This window comes from Laetiporus sulphureus (assembly GCF_001632365.1).
Source record: "Laetiporus sulphureus 93-53 unplaced genomic scaffold LAESUscaffold_21, whole genome shotgun sequence".
In the NCBI taxonomy this organism is placed as follows: Eukaryota; Fungi; Basidiomycota; class Agaricomycetes; order Polyporales; family Laetiporaceae; genus Laetiporus; species Laetiporus sulphureus.
The window spans coordinates 120450-137959 of NW_024468530.1; the positions used below are offsets into that span (position 1 = coordinate 120450).

The 17510-nt window shown below is 52.7% G+C and overlaps 8 protein-coding genes across 8 annotated transcripts; 5 read left to right on the forward strand and 3 right to left on the reverse strand.

Moving 5' to 3' along the window:
- Positions 1-3609: 3609 nt before the first annotated feature.
- LAESUDRAFT_736980 (pseudouridine synthase) lies at positions 3610-6093 on the reverse strand (the record flags this gene model as incomplete). Its single annotated transcript, XM_040910743.1, has 11 exons — positions 3610-4116; positions 4219-4554; positions 4648-4727; positions 4781-4801; positions 4858-4921; positions 4978-5056; positions 5119-5260; positions 5331-5412; positions 5466-5571; positions 5645-5730; positions 5890-6093. The coding sequence occupies 11 exons, from the start codon at positions 6091-6093 to the stop codon at positions 3610-3612; spliced, it is 1707 nt and encodes a 568-aa protein (XP_040763980.1).
- A 310-nt stretch (positions 6094-6403) lies between these two features.
- LAESUDRAFT_726061 (ATP11-domain-containing protein) lies at positions 6404-7680 on the reverse strand. Its single transcript, XM_040908950.1, has 3 exons — positions 7494-7680; positions 7248-7434; positions 6404-7185 (listed from the first exon to the last, which is right to left on the reverse strand). Exons 1-3 carry the CDS (start codon positions 7637-7639, stop codon positions 6496-6498), a joined length of 1023 nt encoding a protein of 340 aa, XP_040763981.1. The 5' UTR covers positions 7640-7680; the 3' UTR covers positions 6404-6495.
- Positions 7681-8111: 431 nt separating this feature from the next.
- LAESUDRAFT_653961 (WD40 repeat-like protein) lies at positions 8112-10499 on the forward strand (the record flags this gene model as incomplete). The annotated part of the gene is made up of 9 exons (XM_040904460.1): positions 8112-8672; positions 8726-8849; positions 8899-9000; positions 9055-9110; positions 9166-9612; positions 9668-9962; positions 10025-10134; positions 10190-10306; positions 10362-10499. The coding sequence occupies 9 exons, from the start codon at positions 8112-8114 to the stop codon at positions 10497-10499; spliced, it is 1950 nt and encodes a 649-aa protein (XP_040763982.1).
- A 231-nt stretch (positions 10500-10730) lies between these two features.
- On the reverse strand, positions 10731-11961 carry LAESUDRAFT_726064 (uncharacterized protein). Its single transcript, XM_040908951.1, has 3 exons — positions 11887-11961; positions 11725-11829; positions 10731-11657 (listed from the first exon to the last, which is right to left on the reverse strand). Exons 1-3 carry the CDS (start codon positions 11889-11891, stop codon positions 10883-10885), a joined length of 885 nt encoding a protein of 294 aa, XP_040763983.1. The 5' UTR covers positions 11892-11961; the 3' UTR covers positions 10731-10882.
- Positions 11962-12142: 181 nt separating this feature from the next.
- On the forward strand, positions 12143-13498 carry LAESUDRAFT_726065 (HSP20-like chaperone). The gene is made up of 5 exons (XM_040908952.1): positions 12143-12235; positions 12338-12438; positions 12494-12563; positions 12627-12941; positions 13003-13498. Exons 1-5 carry the CDS (start codon positions 12176-12178, stop codon positions 13138-13140), a joined length of 684 nt encoding a protein of 227 aa, XP_040763984.1. The 5' UTR covers positions 12143-12175; the 3' UTR covers positions 13141-13498.
- Positions 12891-13761, forward strand: LAESUDRAFT_185868 (uncharacterized protein). The gene is made up of 2 exons (XM_040901499.1): positions 12891-12941; positions 13003-13761. Exon 2 carries the CDS (start codon positions 13197-13199, stop codon positions 13650-13652), a length of 456 nt encoding a protein of 151 aa, XP_040763985.1. The 5' UTR covers positions 12891-12941; positions 13003-13196; the 3' UTR covers positions 13653-13761.
- Positions 13762-13847: 86 nt separating this feature from the next.
- LAESUDRAFT_812852 (uncharacterized protein) lies at positions 13848-15594 on the forward strand. Its single transcript, XM_040914438.1, has 5 exons — positions 13848-14359; positions 14411-14536; positions 14592-14882; positions 14936-15505; positions 15562-15594. Exons 1-5 carry the CDS (start codon positions 14235-14237, stop codon positions 15575-15577), a joined length of 1128 nt encoding a protein of 375 aa, XP_040763986.1. The 5' UTR covers positions 13848-14234; the 3' UTR covers positions 15578-15594.
- Positions 15595-16263: 669 nt separating this feature from the next.
- LAESUDRAFT_736986 (homoserine kinase) lies at positions 16264-17505 on the forward strand (the record flags this gene model as incomplete). The annotated part of the gene is made up of 3 exons (XM_040910744.1): positions 16264-16992; positions 17044-17163; positions 17224-17505. The coding sequence occupies 3 exons, from the start codon at positions 16264-16266 to the stop codon at positions 17503-17505; spliced, it is 1131 nt and encodes a 376-aa protein (XP_040763987.1).
- Between the last annotated feature and the right edge of the window lie 5 nt (positions 17506-17510).

The following is a 17510-nucleotide window of genomic DNA, read 5'->3' on the forward strand; positions in this document are numbered from 1 at the left end:
ACTGGAGGAAACCGTGGAGGTCAAGTTCTTACTTAAAGTTGTACGTGCTCATTGATACATACCGTTCTTCCCAGCATAATTCTAGTCGTAGATCTAGATCACCAAGCCTTCAATGGGACGATATAAGTCACTTTTCAATCCGTGCAGCACTCTTCATGTCATAGAATGAGTCTAGAGGGGTGACGAGACCGCATTAATATGAGGTTGAGTCCGACTCAACGAGTACAACAAGCCAGTGGAAAGGGAGTATCGATGTTCGAAGAAAACGGTTTTGTGTTAGCCGCACCAGGAGGTTGGTTGAACTACTAGGGTGAACTTCCTATACATACCCCCGCGCGAACGACCCAGTTGACCTATCATTTCAAGTTGACACTACTCTTCAGTGGCATAGTATTTGATGTTGCGGTACCTTTGCCTTGCCAGTGCTTTCTCCTATATAGGTTTGACCAATCTCGTCTATTGCTTGCATCAGCCTGAAACCTCAAATCGACTTGTGGCCCGAGAGCCTCCTTTTTGACTGGTTCTCTAGGCTGGTTTTGGCTTGTGCAAGCCAATTAGCACACGATAAAACCTCCTAACCCGGAGAAAAGTTCAGAACAAGGAGGTTCTGAGGCTTTTCTTGAACTTCCTGTCTTTTTGGTGATGGCAAGCGGATAAAAGTGTCATAAGTCGAGTTTGAGTTTTTCTGATGGCCTTCGAACCTGAACGAGCGCCTCCAATGGGGGCTGCCCGGGCTGCCCGCTCGGGCCCACTGCTCAGCAACTCATCCTCGCCGCGACTGGCACGCAACGGAATGTGAATTAATGAAACATTGAACTCAAAATCTCCTCACATGAAACATTCCTATCTTGAGATACACAAACTTCTAAATGCAGGAGCTTTCACGGACAGAATCTAGCCCATCTTTAGCCTTTGTGCAACTCGCAAGACATCATCCCATGAAATACCGTTACTGAGTGCCTGGCAGTAGTACGCAGAGACATACAAGCGAGTTTTCGATGCTCAAGTGCCAGTGCCAACGTAGCTGATGACGGACCTGTATTCTGCGCAAATGCTCAACAGTCTCGTGCACAAAAAGTTACGCGACGGTAATTACATTTTACACGTCCTCAGACCTTGTATAATTGGGTGGGATTACAGTGGGTGCTGTGTTGGACGGAGTCCAACGTCCAGTTGACCTTTACCCCATCATCCTGAGTTTGCTGTGCAAAGTCTGTGCTGCAGCAGGTCGTCTTGGGTCGGCTTCCGGACAGTCCGGTAAAGACTGAGCTCAGTAGTATTCTATGTAGAACAGGCACCAAAGCTCGTAAGGCATCGCTTCGGATCCCAAAATATCCGACCGTGAGGAAGTCCAAGTTCGCGATCGTCAGGTGAATGATTAAGTCGATTCTCAAACTTCATCAGCGGGTCTCACAGCCTCCCTAGGTCATATTGGAAATCTCACATAGTAGTCGACTTCGAAGCACATGCTGCCATGCTAGTGTTCATGCGAACTGAAATGGTACATGGACAGAATGGTGTGAAAAAAAGGTACTTTATTGTTCTTATCTTATTGACCGGTGATCCCGATACCCAGTCTCGGTGCTGAGTGAATAAGAAGTTGACCTTCCGGCGTCCGGGTGCAGCACGAAACTTCACATCCTACCAATCAGCCTCAATATATTGAATGTAAGACGATGCTTAGCACGACAGTTTTAAGACTCGATGCGTGTCGCTGCTCCACGCAGTTGCGACTTTTGGTGCCGAGGTTTGTCCGACTCTAATTGAGACATACATAGCATCTTTTGAAAGATCAGCCTCGTCGTGGATTTTATCACACAAGCAGGACGCTATTCAATGATCGAGGACTGTCGACAGCGTACCGAAATCGGAGCGTTTTCTCCCTTCCGCTGTCACCATCGGGTTCCAGCATATCATGCAACCAATGCTACATTCCTTCAAGGCAGGTACTCATATCAGGCTCGCATACAGAACCTTGGGATCAACTCAAACAGCCCCTTCCATGCTCGTTTAACGGTTTATATGCACTCATAAAGTGGATGCGATCATTGATATGGTGTATCAATCGCAAAAATTACATTTTAGCCGCTATCACTGTCGCAATGCATTGCGCAGGCCATCGTCTGCCAGTGGAACTTGTCGCTACAGATCACAGGATATGTCCGATAGCGCTCGTACTCAATGAACTATGAGCAGTGGACGCTGCTGCAAAACTACACATGGGAAAGTGTCAACTTTGTCGCCTAGGAGGTCTCGACGGGCCCCACGTGGTATCCTCATAATCCAACATCTCCGCCTGTTGAGTAACGTCCGAACGTAAGCGAAATTTGACATGATGATTATCCCCCCGCTATACTCACAACGTTGACCGGTCTTGCGGTAATTCCTTTCTTTGGGGATGTGGGACGGGTTGTGGAACCTTTTGGCTGAACCGCATCGTGAGTCGACGAAACGACAGTTTCCGTAATCGCTAACTGACCAGTTCCACGACGTATGCTACGGTGCTCGGCATCAAGATTAAATGTTGTCGATCATCTGCAGTTGCTAGCGGTGCAGAATGCTGCAAACGGCGAAAACTTGTCAGTGGCCCAAAGAGCATGTCAGCATTGTGAAGCGCACTTTTGGACTCATACGAGTCTTCAACAATGATATGAAGGATTGCATTGTAAGTCGTGTATTCGAAGCGAAATCACCGGCAGTAATGATATAAAACGATGCACCGCATCTTCGTTCTTTATAAATGTATCGAAAAAAACGATCGGGCCGGTGTGCTCTCGAAGTCAAGCAACTGCTTCAGCGCGAAGGGTCCAGGTCACGCCTGCTGACATCGCTGATCGCTCATTGCTAAGACATAGTGTCCGACGCACGGGACGAGACAACATCTGGAATCCTTTGAATGTGAAGAACAAGTTCGGTCCTCCCAACTTCTCCCGAGCTCGCAGAAGCCGTATTGGGCGCTGGGCGAAATTGAGGTCCACCTCGAGCCATCTCGGTTGTAGAACCTCAGAAGAGGTCTCGATGCGAAGCATAACAGCGCTATTGCACCGTCAGCCGCCCGGGAATCTAGGCGGCGACGTACGGGAAATCGACGATAGAACGAATGATCGGTGTCTTCAAGGTACTTTGCCTCCGTGATATCGAGAAAACGCTGGTATCACCGAGCTCTTATTATCGGGCATTACATGGACACGGGACGGAACTCCGTATCTTGCTGTCGCATGCGAAACCTGGGTTCCGATACAAGCCTGGCGTAGCAGTGGCAGTGGCCGTTCATCCCGTGATGCTGACTGCATGGTTGCATGGATCGTCCGGCGAGCAACCAAGTGAAGCATACGCAAGCTTAGTCAAGCTCAGTGGTAAGCTGTCCCGTGAGTCTAAGGCACAGTCCCATGAAACCACATTCAATTGTCCGAAAATAAGCTGCTGGAGTTGTTCCTGGCATCATTGCTAGGATATGTTTTGCACAGTTTTCGTTCATGATCGCCCTGACATCTAATGAGAGAGGCGTGCGTTTCGGAAAAAAAAAGAACTCCATTGGAACGCTCCGATAGCTACTGCGCTGAAGACACTGCGTGGATCCTCGCCTTCTGTGGTGTACTTTGTTATAAACTACCAAGTGAATCCCTCCGAAGCCCATTCGGGCATTTCGGTTTCGAACGTCCCCAGGCTGGTGGTATACCTTAATGCATGCAGGAAGATATATAGGCGCTCCGGTTTTGGATCAGGATGCAAGGGAAGATAGCACTCTGGACAGTACGAAGCAACCTCGGCGGCAGTCAACGTATGGGATGATTCATCCATGATCGGAGCAGGGACGGGGAATTCCGATGGAGTGAGTAGAACGGGAGTCTCAGTGGGGGATTCAGCCGTCTGCAGCGATTCGAACTCCTGCGCTTTTTCAAGCGCTTCCTCCAAAGTCAACTGTGTTGGCTCTGGCTCTGTATTGGCAGCGCCATTCGCGCCATCATCCTTTTCATGAGTGACGGAGCGGTGTACAGGGCCTCCTCGTTTGCGTCTGTTCTGTGGAGGAAGAGGCACTTTCACGCCATAAGGAGATAGTGCGCCTTTAGCTCGGAAAACAACGTCGCGCCAACGACTCCAATCTTCGTTTTCATCCTGCAATACGAAGGATACCAGCATAACAAGGCAATGTCGGTACATGAACACAGAACGACGTGTTATTTGCAGCGTCAGAGGCGGTCAGGGACAAGAACGTACCTTCATGTTCCTCAACCGGGTGATAACGCCCACCATTTCAGCGGATAGCGGTACTGGTGAACCCAATCCAATATCGTGTCCCGTTTCCCGCGGTAACAATTTAGGACGGCCTGCGGACGTCTCCTCCTCTTGACCGTCCTGGTTATTCGACGTCTTACCAGGCAGTTCCTTGGGTTCCGTTGGTTCAGCGTTTAGTTCCGGAGTCCTGGATGGCTGTCTTCGCGAAAGCGATTCCGGATTGTCGGCCCCCTGCAAGTTAAATTGTTCTGGCGGCGCGGGCGCCGAGCGTTCGTCACTTGGAGTCAAATCTAAACCACCTTTGCCAAGTTTTTCTCCCTATGAAGGACGCGCGATCAGGATCAAAATTAGCTCGGCACAGAAGACTCATGGATTTGCGAGGAGTCCACGAGGAGAGGGAACCGTGCCTACCCATATTTTTGTCTTTGAGTAAACGGGATCGTTCGCGATAGGGTAGCCGAGGAATTGCAAATGTACGCGGATCTGATGAGCTATAATCGAGAATTAGTCAACGAGTTGGACACGATGCACCAATTTAACTCACAGCGGCCCGTGAACGGCCGACCTGGGCAAACAATGTAGCTTCAGTTGATGCCATCAGAGTGATCGAGCATTACGTACAATGTACTACACTCGTATTTGTGTTCACATCGTAGTGCAACCGCTTGAATGTTGTTTTAGCTGGCTACATAGAAATCAAAGGGATTAGATACAGAGTGATTGAGAACCCGCATGATTTACCTTGCCCTCGGGATGAACGATATTCAGACCCATTTGTCTGTCGACTGTAAGCAAAGGCTCTTCGCATATGATCTCCTCACTGAACAAATCTTTGCGGTCAAGACATGCGTCATAGCACGGAAGGGGCTCGTTGTCACTTACGTGGGAAATTTACCCTTGCACCGAGCAACGTACTGCTTTCTAACGAGACCAGTGGCAAATTCCTGAGACAAAGTATTCGCCAACGATGCAGATAGTGGGATAATCATAAGCCCCGAGGTCAGCCGGTCCAATCTGTTGATGGCTAGTCAAGAACAGGATCAGCATTAAGTCTCCAATTTGTGGAAAGCACAGAGAATACCGGGGAAACATACTGTGGACTTTCTCAAGGCCGAAGTCATTCTTGAGAATCTCGACCAGACTATTGCGGAAGTAGCGGCCGGTGGCGTGGACAGGCTATACATGGTCAATTAGGCTTGAAATAACCGTCACAGTGAGACAAAACGCACGATTGATCCTGGTTTATCAAGTACTATAAATTGACGTTCCTGGTCATGATGTACAATGCGGACCGGTGTTGACGTTACCGGGGGCTCGTGTCTATGCACCACATTCCTGTGACCATTATTAAATTAGGCGACTGTAGATCAAGTCATGCAGCCGGTAACGCAATGCCTGCAGCACGTACTCGATGCGGTCTCCGTTCTGAATAATGGTGCCCGGCTTCGCCACCTTGCCATTAATTGTGGTCACTCCAGAGTCAAGGGCATATCGCTACTCTTGGCAGACCGAGTGTGAGTGAGCGATATATAGTGCAGTTCGCATCTGAAATGATGACTGATCGATGGAGCCTGAGTCACGCCATAAACGGCTGCATAGGTCCCATCGATCCGTCATGCTGTATGGATGGCAGAGAACTTGACAGCAACGTACATAATACTCCATTGACCGGTCACGGAACTCTGTAGACACGACCTCCAAAATCTCTCGTCCTAGCCAACGACCCTTCGCCATAGTCGTATGCGGGTACCAATATGGCGGTATCTTCTTGAGACTAAGTCGTGTCTTTGGCGGTTGAGAGCTCGTGAGTTGTGCCGTATCGGCGGAATCATCGGTTTTTCCATATGGATCAGACATGGTGGAAATCAGAAACCGAGACACAACGTGGCGAAACAGCTGCCTGTCTGGGATAGAGACGAGCGGGTAATGGACTCTGGAGGGTCGAGAAGACACCGCTTGTCCCAGTATGTCGGAAGCCAAGGTGTCAGATATAGGTCGTAAGAGTTTTGGCAAGAGTTAAGCTATTTGCGCCCTGCGGTCGCAAATTTTACGGAGACGTGGAGGACGATGTGGCGGCACGAACTGAATGCAGCGGCCACAAATTTGGTGCCTGAGAGTTACGATCAGTCACGGGCGTGTAAATTGTGACCTATCGTGACGGTAGAGCGTTCTCCCAGGACCTGCTTGCAGGGTACCCTTGTTAATGCATTGAGCGAACAATTGAGTACACGGTGTCATCCACTCTAGTTCAACATTAATCTAAAGTGCGTAATCCGAATGTTTCAGTAGCTCCTCCCATTTAAATTCTGTGGGATTATCATGGAACGACTCCAGCAACGCCGTTCGCTCGTTCTTCCCTTCACTCCACAGATAGAAGTTTTGCACCGCTATCGCCAAGAGCTGAGCATCCTGCTGGCTCAATAAATAGCTTCCCTCACTTCCATCAGCAGCACGAGCGTGAGCAGACGGTGTGATCTCTCCTCGCAACAGGACGAGTCCGTGCGAGCGGGCAAGGTCAGTGTAGTGTGTCAAGATCAGGTATGGCGTAGCAAACGAGTTACGGAGCTTGTACTCCTGCAAGGGAGTGAACAGGATCGTCGATGTTTGCGGGTTGGAAGAGGGCTGTCGAGGTGCGAAGAGGTCCCTGGACGGTTCCGGCGGTGATCCATGGAAGCCCCATTGCATGAAGTAGAACTCGTGCGCCGATTTGTTGTCCTTCTGCTCGTCTGTATGCCCGCCTGGTCTTGGAAGGGGAACCAGAAAGGCCGGGTATCGGCGTGCGACGCTCATCATCTTCTCGTAAGTATCAACAGGGATGCTGGCAGATAAGAAGCCACGCCCGGTGCCTCCAGAGCGAGAGTCATGATACGCTCTCCACAGAACGGAGATCTGATCAGGAGTATGCGGAGTACTAATCAGGCGATCAAGATTCAGGATGCTGTTCAGCGGCTGAAAGCGCAAGGTCAAGGATTTATCGCTTGCGGGTTTACCAAACGATATGACAGACATACTTTAACAGGAGAGCTGTCCTTCCTCTCACTTACACCCGCGCGAAGTAACTTGGCAGACTCTGAGAAAGAGGCACTATCCGCTTTGAGCGCCTTTGCTGCTTGCTCGGCCTCAAGGTCTCTTTGTCGCCGTCTCTCCCGCTCCTGTTCTCTCAACTCCTCGCGAAGCTCATCAAAGGTCATCCCGCGTCTACACAAAGAACATTCTGAGTCCTCCACTCACTAGGTGCATGTCGCGAGGATACTTACTCTTGGGCCCGCTTCTGCAGCTTCTCCGCGTACTTTGATTCATAGTGCAGACCTTGCAGCTGCCGAGCGGTGGAGCAGAATTGACACCTGCGTACCGGTTGCCTGATGGCGGACGAAATGAGGGAAAGGCGAGCCAGGTACCGCATGCTGGCGATCCTGCACGTTGCGGTGTGCAAGCAGCGAAATTGCAGAAAGAGGCAGGCAGGCGCCCTAAAGCTAATTGCATGCACGGGGGCACGTGGATCCGGCAAGCGGCAAAGCGGGATTGGCCGAGTGACCTCAGTCGCGTAGACCCCGCAAGGCTGCAGGAAACGAGCGACCTTCTCCGACCTGCCTGCCCCCTCGGCAACGCCTCGAACTCCTTGATGAAGCATGTCGAACACGCGTAAAGGACAGTCAAAGAAACGCGAACAACGCCCTTCACCTCTTGGAGAAGGTCCCTCAACTTCGTCTTCAAACACGAGCAGGTTCGACGCCATGGGCAGGGCTCTCATGGCTCCATTTTCTAGCAACAAGCAAGATTCTGCCAAAGTGCTTGCGGACTGTACGCATGATGCTCAAATTCTATCTTGCAATGTTCTGTAACGAACTTTTCTATGTGCAGTGGCTCCGGTCATCATGACTCCTCGAATGATAAATGCTGCGACATTCTCCGGAAGGTCTCGCGGCTCGGTTGGCAGCGTTTCGGACGCGCGCATGGGTTTTGCAACTCTTGGTCGCGCACCGCTTCAGCTAACATTAGGCAGGCGGCGCATAACGTCGCGTGACCTGCAGATCGTGGAGGCTATCGATGAACTACTCAGCGAAGAGGTCCCGGAGCCAGAAGGTGTTGCGCAGAACGTCAGTCTGCTCAAGGGATTCCATGCGACGATACCGAGTGCGGACAAAAGCCGTATACGGCGAAGACAGACCCGTAATGTGGAGGCTCCTCGGCTGGGTTTGAAAAGGCTAGGCATGAGTGCGCGAGGTATGCTGGGCGATGAGGAGGACCATGAGGGCTCGAGTGTTGCGAGTGAGGAAGACGTCGTCTTCGTGCCAAATGAGGGGCGTGGTCGGAAGAATAAGGCGAAGCGGAAGGGTAGGCATCCACTGAGCGCAGGCAAGACTCTGGGGCGGGAAGAGCTCGTCCGCCAAACCAAGGAGATCGAGCGTGATAAGGAGAATCTCCATGTTCGTCGCGTGAGTAATTCTATTCTACTGGCAGATGGATCCCTTCGACATGATCCCGAAAGACCCTCATCAACAGTGAGATAGCCGAGATCACTCACAAAATCGAAGCACTTGATGCAATGCGCGCGAGGTTGGAGCAGGACCTTCTCAAATTGCAGGAAGACGAACTCGAGTTGGATGATGAACGTACGTCATGGAGATATGCACTGCACCGTCCACTCATTGCCAAATGTAGTTGAGGGCGTAAAGGAGCGGCTTGAAATCGAGGAGTCGAGAAGTCGGACTCGGGGTGCCCCTGTCACGGAGCATCTGCCACACAGCTCCCGTAGACGAAAAGGTTAACAGCATCAGTTTCCTCTGCTCTATCGCATCTCATTGACTTCTTCCTAAGGTCCTGTATTCCTTCCCTCAGAACATGATGAGCTTCCTCCCGGAGTGGCTTTCATGGTGAGCAGTACACCACATCTAGCTGTGGAGTGAGTAAATAATGCATGTATTGCAGACATTGACGGGACATCCTGCCCCAATAACCGCGTTAGACTTCTCAGAGCCTTACGGCACACTTGTCAGCGCATCACAAGAGGAATCGCAACCGCGAGTCTGGGATCTCCTCACGGGAGCTGAGATCGGCCGGTTGCGAGGCCATCGAGGTATCGTGAAGTGCATGCAAGTTGAAGATAACGTGTGCTTGACTGGCGGCGAGGATGGTGCTGTCAGGCTGTGGGATTTGCGCAAAGTGGACGAGGATGAAGAGTGGGAGGGCGGCATGCTGAACCTGAGCGACGTCGCAGAGGAGGACGAGAGCCACGATGGCGAGTCGGCACATACCAACGGCATCCGTTCGAGCGAGAGCAGGCCGTCCAGCGTGGTTGAGGACGGACCATGTGTGCGCGTGCTGGAAGGACATTCGAAGGCCGTGTCTACTCTGTATTTCGAGGACCAATGTCTGGTTCGTTCTCTCCCTTCTTGCATGGGTTGCCAGCGAGCCGAACGCGTGGATATAGGTTACAGGCGCGTCGGACAAGACAATGCGGCAGTGGGATCTGACGACTGGTCAGTGTGTCATGACCATGGACATCCTCTGGGCGATCTCGCATCCGCCGGCTTCGATACCGGGCAGTGCGCTTCCGAATCACCTCTATCCTGGGGCGGCCGCAGCTGCAGGGACATTTGCTGTTCCCATGCCGCCATTTGCAGATGGTACGTGGGATATGTACGAGGACTTCGTTGGCGCCGTGCAGTTCTGGGGCTATGCGCTGGTTAGCGGAAGCGGCGATGGCGCAGTGCGCATGTGGGACAGTGAGTGGCTACTTTGAACGCCGCAATGGCTGACGCGACGTGGTTGACCTGTGCTCTCGCAGTGCGCACCGGACAGCCCCACCGCACACTGCTGGGCCACACCGGTCCTGTTACGTGCTTGCAGTTTGATGAGCTGCACGTTGTCAGTGGCAGTCTTGACAAGTCCATTCGGGTGAGCTTCGAGTCGTTTCAGGCCTTCGATCCTGATTGAATTATCGCTTCTCTAGATATGGGACCTTCGAACAGGTGGCATCTTCGAGACCCTCAAGTTCGACCATGCCGTGACCGCACTGCAGTTTGACACAAGGAAGATCGTAGCTGCGACCGGTGAGAATGGCGTCAAGGTCCGTTTCATTACACCGGTGTCTTTGCATATCGTTGATTCATTCATTTGCGCAGATTTACAACCGCACGAGCATGCAATATTCGAGCCTTCTCACGAATGGCCATATGAAGCCAGTCGAAAAACTGCGCTACATGGATAGATACCTCATCTCTGGTGGACGGGACGCTGCGCTGAAGATCTGGGCTCTATGATATTCACGATCATCATATGTAAGGCAGACCAGGCGACAGCAATGCTGGACTTCGAGATCTCTTCCGCAGTAGACACATTAACAACATAATTGTAGCATATAAGGATGCATATCTCAGCTAGAACCAATCAAATTCTTTGTAATTGTCGCTCACCGCTGCCATAGGAACGTGAAGTTATTCTGATGCTGCAAGACATAACGCGTTCCATGCAGCCAATATATAGCATTACAACGCGGATCGTTGACTTCTGATTCTACTAATAACCTGATGGATATGAGTTACGCACAAAGCGATATAGGGTACTGCTAGAAATACAAAGGACAGCATCGACAGCAATATGAATGTGTATCCCAACAGCAACTGGAAAGACCGGGATCGAGGTATCATGAATGCGATGTTGACCATCCGAAGTCAATTATGAGTGCGAAGCCATACGGCCGCAGGTCGTACTCCCGCCGAAGCAACGGTAGTTTTGGTGTTTCTGGGCGCGAACGTTCTTCTCCGCTCGTCGGAACTGATGTCGAGTTCTTCGAGCCGGGATCAACGGGTGGTCTCGATCCGGAGTGGAGAGTCGGTTGATGTGATGGGAGTTCGATCGTAGGCACAGGTTCGATTGACAAATGTGGCGACGTGGGAGGTGTCGTGTCCGTACTCGTGTTCGCTTTGCGAGAGATGGACCAGCCGGTGACGGCATTCCAGACGTGCGACAGCATCGATCCCTGACGCTTCTCGGTGGCCTCTTGAGCGTGGCGAACGAGTTCTGCGGCCTCCGCGTCGGGTGTCGACTCGTGCTCGTTTTCTTCTGGAGGCTCCTCTCGCTTTGCCTCTGCAGCTTGCGCGGCGAGCTCCATCTGTCTCCGCGCGTTAAGTTCGTGCTCGAGCTCGTCCTTCAACTTCTCGACACTGTTCAGCTCCCACTGCGTGACGTTGAACGGCTCGAAGAGCTTGGTGCTCGAGAGATCGCACCAGCAACGGTCCAGCATCGGCACGTCTGTCGGCATCATGTCTTCCGGCAGATCAGGCAGCAACGACAACAGCGCATCACCATATGTCGTGATGTTTTCCGACCAGGGCATCGTCAGGGCGGTCTCGAGGGGCACCGGGGGCCAGTAGCATGACGACACGAACATCGCCGAGAGCAGAACGATGCAGTAAAAACTGATGGTGGCGGGATCACATCACCGATTAGCAGAGTTAGCAGGGGAGAACACTGAAGTGGCATCACCATGGTCGGGCATGCATCGTCGTCGAGAGAAGGAAGAGCAACAGGAAGTAGGGCGGTGCAATGGGAAATGGGAGCAGTACGAGTGGGAGATACCAACGGGTGCACCTGTTTCGTGAGCAGCACTTCAGACACGCCTGTCACAGTAGACTGGACACCACGTACCACATTTTGCGCAACAGCCCGAGCACAGAGAGCTCAAAATGTCGGACAATGCTCGCAAAGCTGCGTGGTGGCGCGTATGTCGTCTAAATGTGTTCAAGTCAAATTCGCCTGCCCTGAGTCCGAGATGCATCACGTGCTTTGCGCGCCTCACGAAGCGCGCGGGCGTACGCGCGGTGTTCTCCAGCATTCGCGATCTTTCCAAGTCAACTTTTATTGCCTCTCTCGTCTCGACGCCACCATTTCACCATCGTCGACATCCACACCGACATATAAAGAACCAACCGCTAACATGCCAGTACATCCTGAAGTGCTCTGGGCTCAGCGTAGCTCTGAAGTCGACGAAAAGAAGGTGCGTCGCTTTATGCGCTCGATGTATATCCGCGTCTGGAGGTGAAACTGACGGGCAGCGGGCGCGATCGTCTAACAATGGGCGCGCCGCTAATCTGTACAGAACATTCTCTATGTCACCGTAAATTTGCCTGACATCAAGTCCGAAACTCTCCAGTACAACCTCACTCCGACGACACTATCCTTCAAGGCTAAGGCGGGAAAGTATGTCACGATCGATCGTTGAGATGCAATATCCAGTTTCTTACCGATTTTTCAGCGCTGAGAAGGGTATTGAAGAGAAGGATTATGAATTCAATTTTAATCTCTTCGCTGAGGTCGTTCCTGAGGTATGTACTTGCCATCCATGCGCCACTTTTCCTTTCCACTTACCAATGTGATGCAACCTGTAGGAGTCCCTCAAAACCCTGACGAGCCGGCATCTCACGCTTGTACTCCGCAAGAAGGAAAAAAAGGCCGAGTTCTGGCCGCGTTTGACCAAGGAGAAGATCAAGACGCCGTTCGTGAAGACCGACTTCAGCAAATGGGTCGATGAGGATGAACAGGACGGTGAGGCACCCGCGGTCGACGAGGATGCTGATATGGGCGGCATGGGCGGCATGGGCGGTATGGGAGGCATGCCAGGCATGCCAGGCGGGTTGGGTGGAATGGGCGGCATGGGTGGAATGGGCGGCATGGGCGGCATGGGTGGCATGGACTTTGAGCAGGTAAGCCATCACGAACCCGCGACCGTTATGGCCACTGCTAATACTTATGGGTCGCTTGTAGATGATGAAGTCCATGGGTGGCGCTGGCGCTGGCGGCCTGGACGAGGAGGCAGGACCGTCAGGAGTTGGCGCCGAGTCGGACGACTCGGACGACGATGGGCCCCCGCCGCTCGAAGAGGCGGAGCCCGCGAAGGAGTAGACGAATAGCTGCTGGACCTTATGATGAGCGTTATGAACGAAGTGCATGGTCGATGAATGCTGCTATTTCTTGCTGATATCACATTGTTGTACGTTCCGGTTCGCAGGAGCAGTCTAATTGTACTTGGCGCCTTTCACTCAGGGCCGCCCACGGATGCGTGCCTTCCAAACACGCAAGTTAATTGTCGGGGTCGAGGCTTCGGCGTGTTGCTCCCTGCTATCCGTGACATCGAAGCCATCAGTGATCTCACCGCGCATTTAAAGCCGTGTACGAGCGACAATAAGTATTCTATGGAATTGCTTGGTCTCATGCTCAGCTGTCATATGGGAGACTTTTGTCCTATTGTGACTGTCGTATCTAACAGCATATCCTCGACGCAGATGTGTGTCAGAGCCGGTTCCCGACATGGGTTTCTGCCCTTTCTCGGATATACGACGAAAGGCCTCTTTCGTGCAGCCGCGTGTATCTGGAGAGTCCTGATGGTGTGCAAGATTAGGGTCCTCGAGGCCTAAGGCCCTCAGCCTCGTGGTGGCAGACAGGTACCGCAACTTCCGAAAGGCGGCCGCACTGAGGTCCAAGATTATGTTGCCACGGCGAACCATGATTGACAGACCTGCCTGCCGTGTTGTGTCAAAAATGCTTGCTCACGTGGTCGCGTTACATTGTCCCCCCACCGCGACGCGTAGACAATTGGCTCACATCCATACGCATCTCCTTCCCATTCTCCGCGATATTCAGTCCTCCCCCGCGCCGATGCCTCCTCGTGAGACAATGATACGCTTCCGGCCTTCCCTTGCCGCGCTTATGCAGCCGAACGAGTGCTAATTTTGAGTCCGGCAGCCGTCCAGCACGTTGCATCGGCACCGAAAAAATTGCTAGATATAAAAGAGCCAGCTGCGCATGTACTGGCCATCTCATCTTTTCTGCCAGAGGCGTTAGCTGATACAGGACTCGTTCCATTACATTCTTTCCTTTCCCTTCCGGTCTGCGACTTTCATTCTCTTGACCTGGTGTCAAACTTCACCGCTCTCTGGTAGAATTAGAAAGTGTCACATCATCCCCGCTAACTGTTTACGACTGCACGGTCATACGTCATGAAGTTCTCCGCTATCGCTGTTGCCTCCGTTCTATTCACTTCTGTCGCCCACGCTCTGCCGTGGTACGTGCCCCGCGATAGCAGCTTCCTCCTCGCAAATGGCGAGGAGGCCATTGCTCAAAAGTACGTATTATTGCGGACTCGTTGCTCGATCAAGGCTGACTTCATCATCAGCGCACAATTCGCAACCCTCACTGTGAACTCCTCGTGTACGAGTGGCACCGATGCCTGTGTCAACAGCGAATTTGCTCAGTGTGTCAACGGCGCATACCTCCTCACATCATGCGGATCTGGCTTGATGTGAGTTTATGAGATGGCAGTGCCAAGACAATAGGCTGATCACGACTATTGTCAGTTGTGCCGCACTGCCCTTGGTCAACAGCGCAGGCACGAGTATTACTTGTACGACTGAGGCCGATCTTGAGGGACGTATTGCGGCGACTGGCGCGACATCGGCATCCAACTCGACTTCATCCAGTATCGCAGCATCCTCTAGCGTAGCTGTTACGACTGTGTCTGCCACTGCCTCGGCTACCGCATCGGCTGCGGCTGCATCCAGCACTTCCGAGAGCTCAGATGCACAGTCATCTCTGACGCTCCTCGACTCGCTAGTTAACACGGGCTTCAACGATGACGGTACAAACGAGTGAGATGTGCCCATTGCTAATGTAAGACCCAGAAACTCAACTCTCCATACAGGTTCAGCCCCGAGGCCGGCGAGATCGCCTCTGCCACTTCCACCAACAATTTCATCAACTTCTGCGCCACCGTCAGCGTTCCACTCACGAATGGCACGCAGGTCAAGAACGGCTCTTGCAACGCTGCACCCATGGGCATGATCGCGTCTACAAGCAACATGCCATCTGCCAAGTTCGTCTCGCCGGCGAACCTCGACACGATCGCCGCGAACTCGACGTTCAACGTCACGCTCGCCATCGAGCGGCTGCAGACCGGGCACTTTGTGAACCCCGATACGAATTTCTTCGCCGCGCCGCAGACGGTGAACACCACGACCGGCGACATCCTCGGCCACTCGCACGTCGTGATCGAGCAGCTGACGGCGCTGAACCAGACGACGCCGACGGACCCCGGGACATTCGCGTTCTTCAAGGGCCTGAACAGCGTTGCGGTGAATGGACAGCTGACTGTGGAGGTCACCGGTGGCCTGCCAGCAGGAGTCTACAGGATGGCCTCGATCAATGCCGCTGCGAATCACCAGCCTGTGCTTGTGGCCGTAGCCCAACACGGTTCCCTCGATGATATGGTCTAGTACGTGCTTGCGCTCTGTCTCGCTGATCCGACTGCTGAGGCAGCCTTGTTTGCAGCTTCACGGTGCAATGAACGTCCCACGATCTTGATGATTTGACGATATTCTCTTCACGACCTAGATCAACATCCGTTGTGGAACGACGGTGCTGGGATGATCTTTTTTGAGGTTTTGTTTTAGCTGTAATATTATTACAAGTCCTTCGTTGTATCAAATAGCGTATCTTGTGCAGACAGCGTCTCTCAATGCAATTGTGTTTATCAGTCGTTTACATGAGTGGCTTGGACTTTTGCAAAGCCTTGCAACTTGTCATTCTCAATAGCAAGAATATAGATCATCCTTCACATACCAGAAGCGAGTACAGGAATCAGGATCCCAACCTGAACGTCGCGCCCGGTCAGTACATTGAGCCAGAGTCGACGTCCCACACGTACATCCGACTGTGGGTAAGATTCGGGCGGAACCTAGCCACATCCCGCGTAGATTCTGTGACGCTGCCTTCAGGCTTCCTGCACCAGACTTGTGGACTTCAGACCTCCTTCTTCATATGATACTGTAGAGCATGACATTCCTGCTTATCCCCCTCAAAAGAAAAGTATGTCGACTTGGCAGTTGACTCGAAAATTTGTTGGGAACGATACATGAGTCACGATCGCAAACGCTCTCCCTGGCCCATATCCGAGCTGTGGCGACGCTTTGACGAGTGCTCGAAAAATCTCCTGAGTTCGTACGGCGGACAAAGCAGCGCATATAGCCGCCAATGGCAGAAGGCTCGCGGTCATTCACCATCCGCGTCCCCGCGACCTCCGCCAACATTGGCCCTGGGTTCGATGTCGTCGGTCTCTCGCTCTCGCTCTACCTCACGCTCACTGCGACTATCACACCGCCAACACCGTCGTCGCCCGCCGCACCTCCAGTTATCCGCTACGCAGGCGAGGGCGCAGACGAGGTGCCTCTGGACGCGTACAAGAACCTCACGACTCGCGTCGCGCTCTACGTGCTCCGGTGTCATGGCATCACCAAGTTCCCCGAAAACCTATCCATCCATGTGTGCAACGAGATTCCCTTCGGACGCGGGCTCGGCTCCTCCGGTGCAGCGGTCATCGCGGGCGTGCTACTGGGCAACGAGCTCGGCGAGCTGAACCTACCAATGTCGCGTGTGCTCGACTTTGCGCTCATGGTCGAGCGGCATCCTGACAATGTCACCGCCGCACTGGTCGGCGGATTTGTAGGGTCGTATCTCCGGGAGCTGGACCAGGCTGCGACGGAAGCTGCGAGCGTGCTCTTGAGCGAGGTGCTGCCAGAATACCCGCCGGATGCTGGAGAAGACTGGGGCATGAACCCGCCGCAGCCGCCGCTGGGGATCGGACACTACGTTCGCTTTGGCTGGTCGGACAGCATCAAAGCCGTCGCAATAATCCCCCGGTTTGAGCTGAGCACGGCAAAGGCAAGGGAAGTGTTACCAACGAGTTATTCGCGAAAAGACTTGGTGCGTTCTAGATATTACAATCTTCGGTGGTCAGAGCTAAAGAGGTAACAGGTCTTCAACCTGCAACGACTAGCCGTGCTGACCACTGCCTTTGCACAATCGCCGCCTGACCCGGACCTCATCTACGAGGCAATGAAGGATCGAGTGCATCAGCCATATCGCAAAACTCTCGTAGGTCCTCCGTACAACAGAATGAGCTACTGTTGCTAAAGCCAACTTGCGGTCTATTAGATTCCCGGTCTTCCAGAGGTCACCTCGAAGATAACCCCTTCGAGCCATCCTGGACTGCTCGGAATTTGCTTATCGGGAGCTGGGCCCACCATTCTCGCTCTGGCGACGGGCGGCTTTGAGGGCATTGCTGAAGATGCACGTGCCATATTCAGGGAACAGAACGTTGAGGTTGACTGGAAGGTACTCTCCGTAGTAGGCGGCAGCGTTGTAGAAAGGAACCATAGCATGTCCTGCATAGCTCAGGATGGTAACGTTGAGCACAAAGAGCCTGCGATTTCATAGCAAAA

What these genes read in the sequence shown, in the direction of transcription:
- LAESUDRAFT_726061 (XM_040908950.1), bottom strand. Translation starts at nt 7,639, where the DNA reads ATGCGGTACCTGGCTCGCCTTTCCCTCATTTCGTCCGCCATCAGGCAA. An exon ending in CTGCAGAAGCGGGCCCAAGA is followed by an intron (nt 7,435 to 7,493) that starts GTAAGTATCCTC and finishes TTCTTTGTGTAG; the next exon opens with ACGCGGGATGACCTTTGATG. An exon ending in AGGACAGCTCTCCTGTTAAA is followed by an intron (nt 7,186 to 7,247) that starts GTATGTCTGTCA and finishes TTGCGCTTTCAG; the next exon opens with CCGCTGAACAGCATCCTGAA.
- LAESUDRAFT_726064 (XM_040908951.1), bottom strand. An exon ending in ACGATGCATGCCCGACCATG is followed by an intron (nt 11,658 to 11,724) that starts GTGATGCCACTT and finishes CGCCACCATCAG; the next exon opens with TTTTTACTGCATCGTTCTGC.
- LAESUDRAFT_726065 (XM_040908952.1), top strand. Translation starts at nt 12,176, where the DNA reads ATGCCAGTACATCCTGAAGTGCTCTGGGCTCAGCGTAGCTCTGAAGTC. An exon ending in TTCAAGGCTAAGGCGGGAAA is followed by an intron (nt 12,439 to 12,493) that starts GTATGTCACGAT and finishes CCGATTTTTCAG; the next exon opens with CGCTGAGAAGGGTATTGAAG. An exon ending in GTGGCATGGACTTTGAGCAG is followed by an intron (nt 12,942 to 13,002) that starts GTAAGCCATCAC and finishes GGTCGCTTGTAG; the next exon opens with ATGATGAAGTCCATGGGTGG.
- LAESUDRAFT_185868 (XM_040901499.1), top strand. Translation starts at nt 13,197, where the DNA reads ATGCTGCTATTTCTTGCTGATATCACATTGTTGTACGTTCCGGTTCGC.
- LAESUDRAFT_812852 (XM_040914438.1), top strand. Translation starts at nt 14,235, where the DNA reads ATGAAGTTCTCCGCTATCGCTGTTGCCTCCGTTCTATTCACTTCTGTC. An exon ending in TCATGCGGATCTGGCTTGAT is followed by an intron (nt 14,537 to 14,591) that starts GTGAGTTTATGA and finishes GACTATTGTCAG; the next exon opens with TTGTGCCGCACTGCCCTTGG. An exon ending in AACGATGACGGTACAAACGA is followed by an intron (nt 14,883 to 14,935) that starts GTGAGATGTGCC and finishes CTCTCCATACAG; the next exon opens with GTTCAGCCCCGAGGCCGGCG.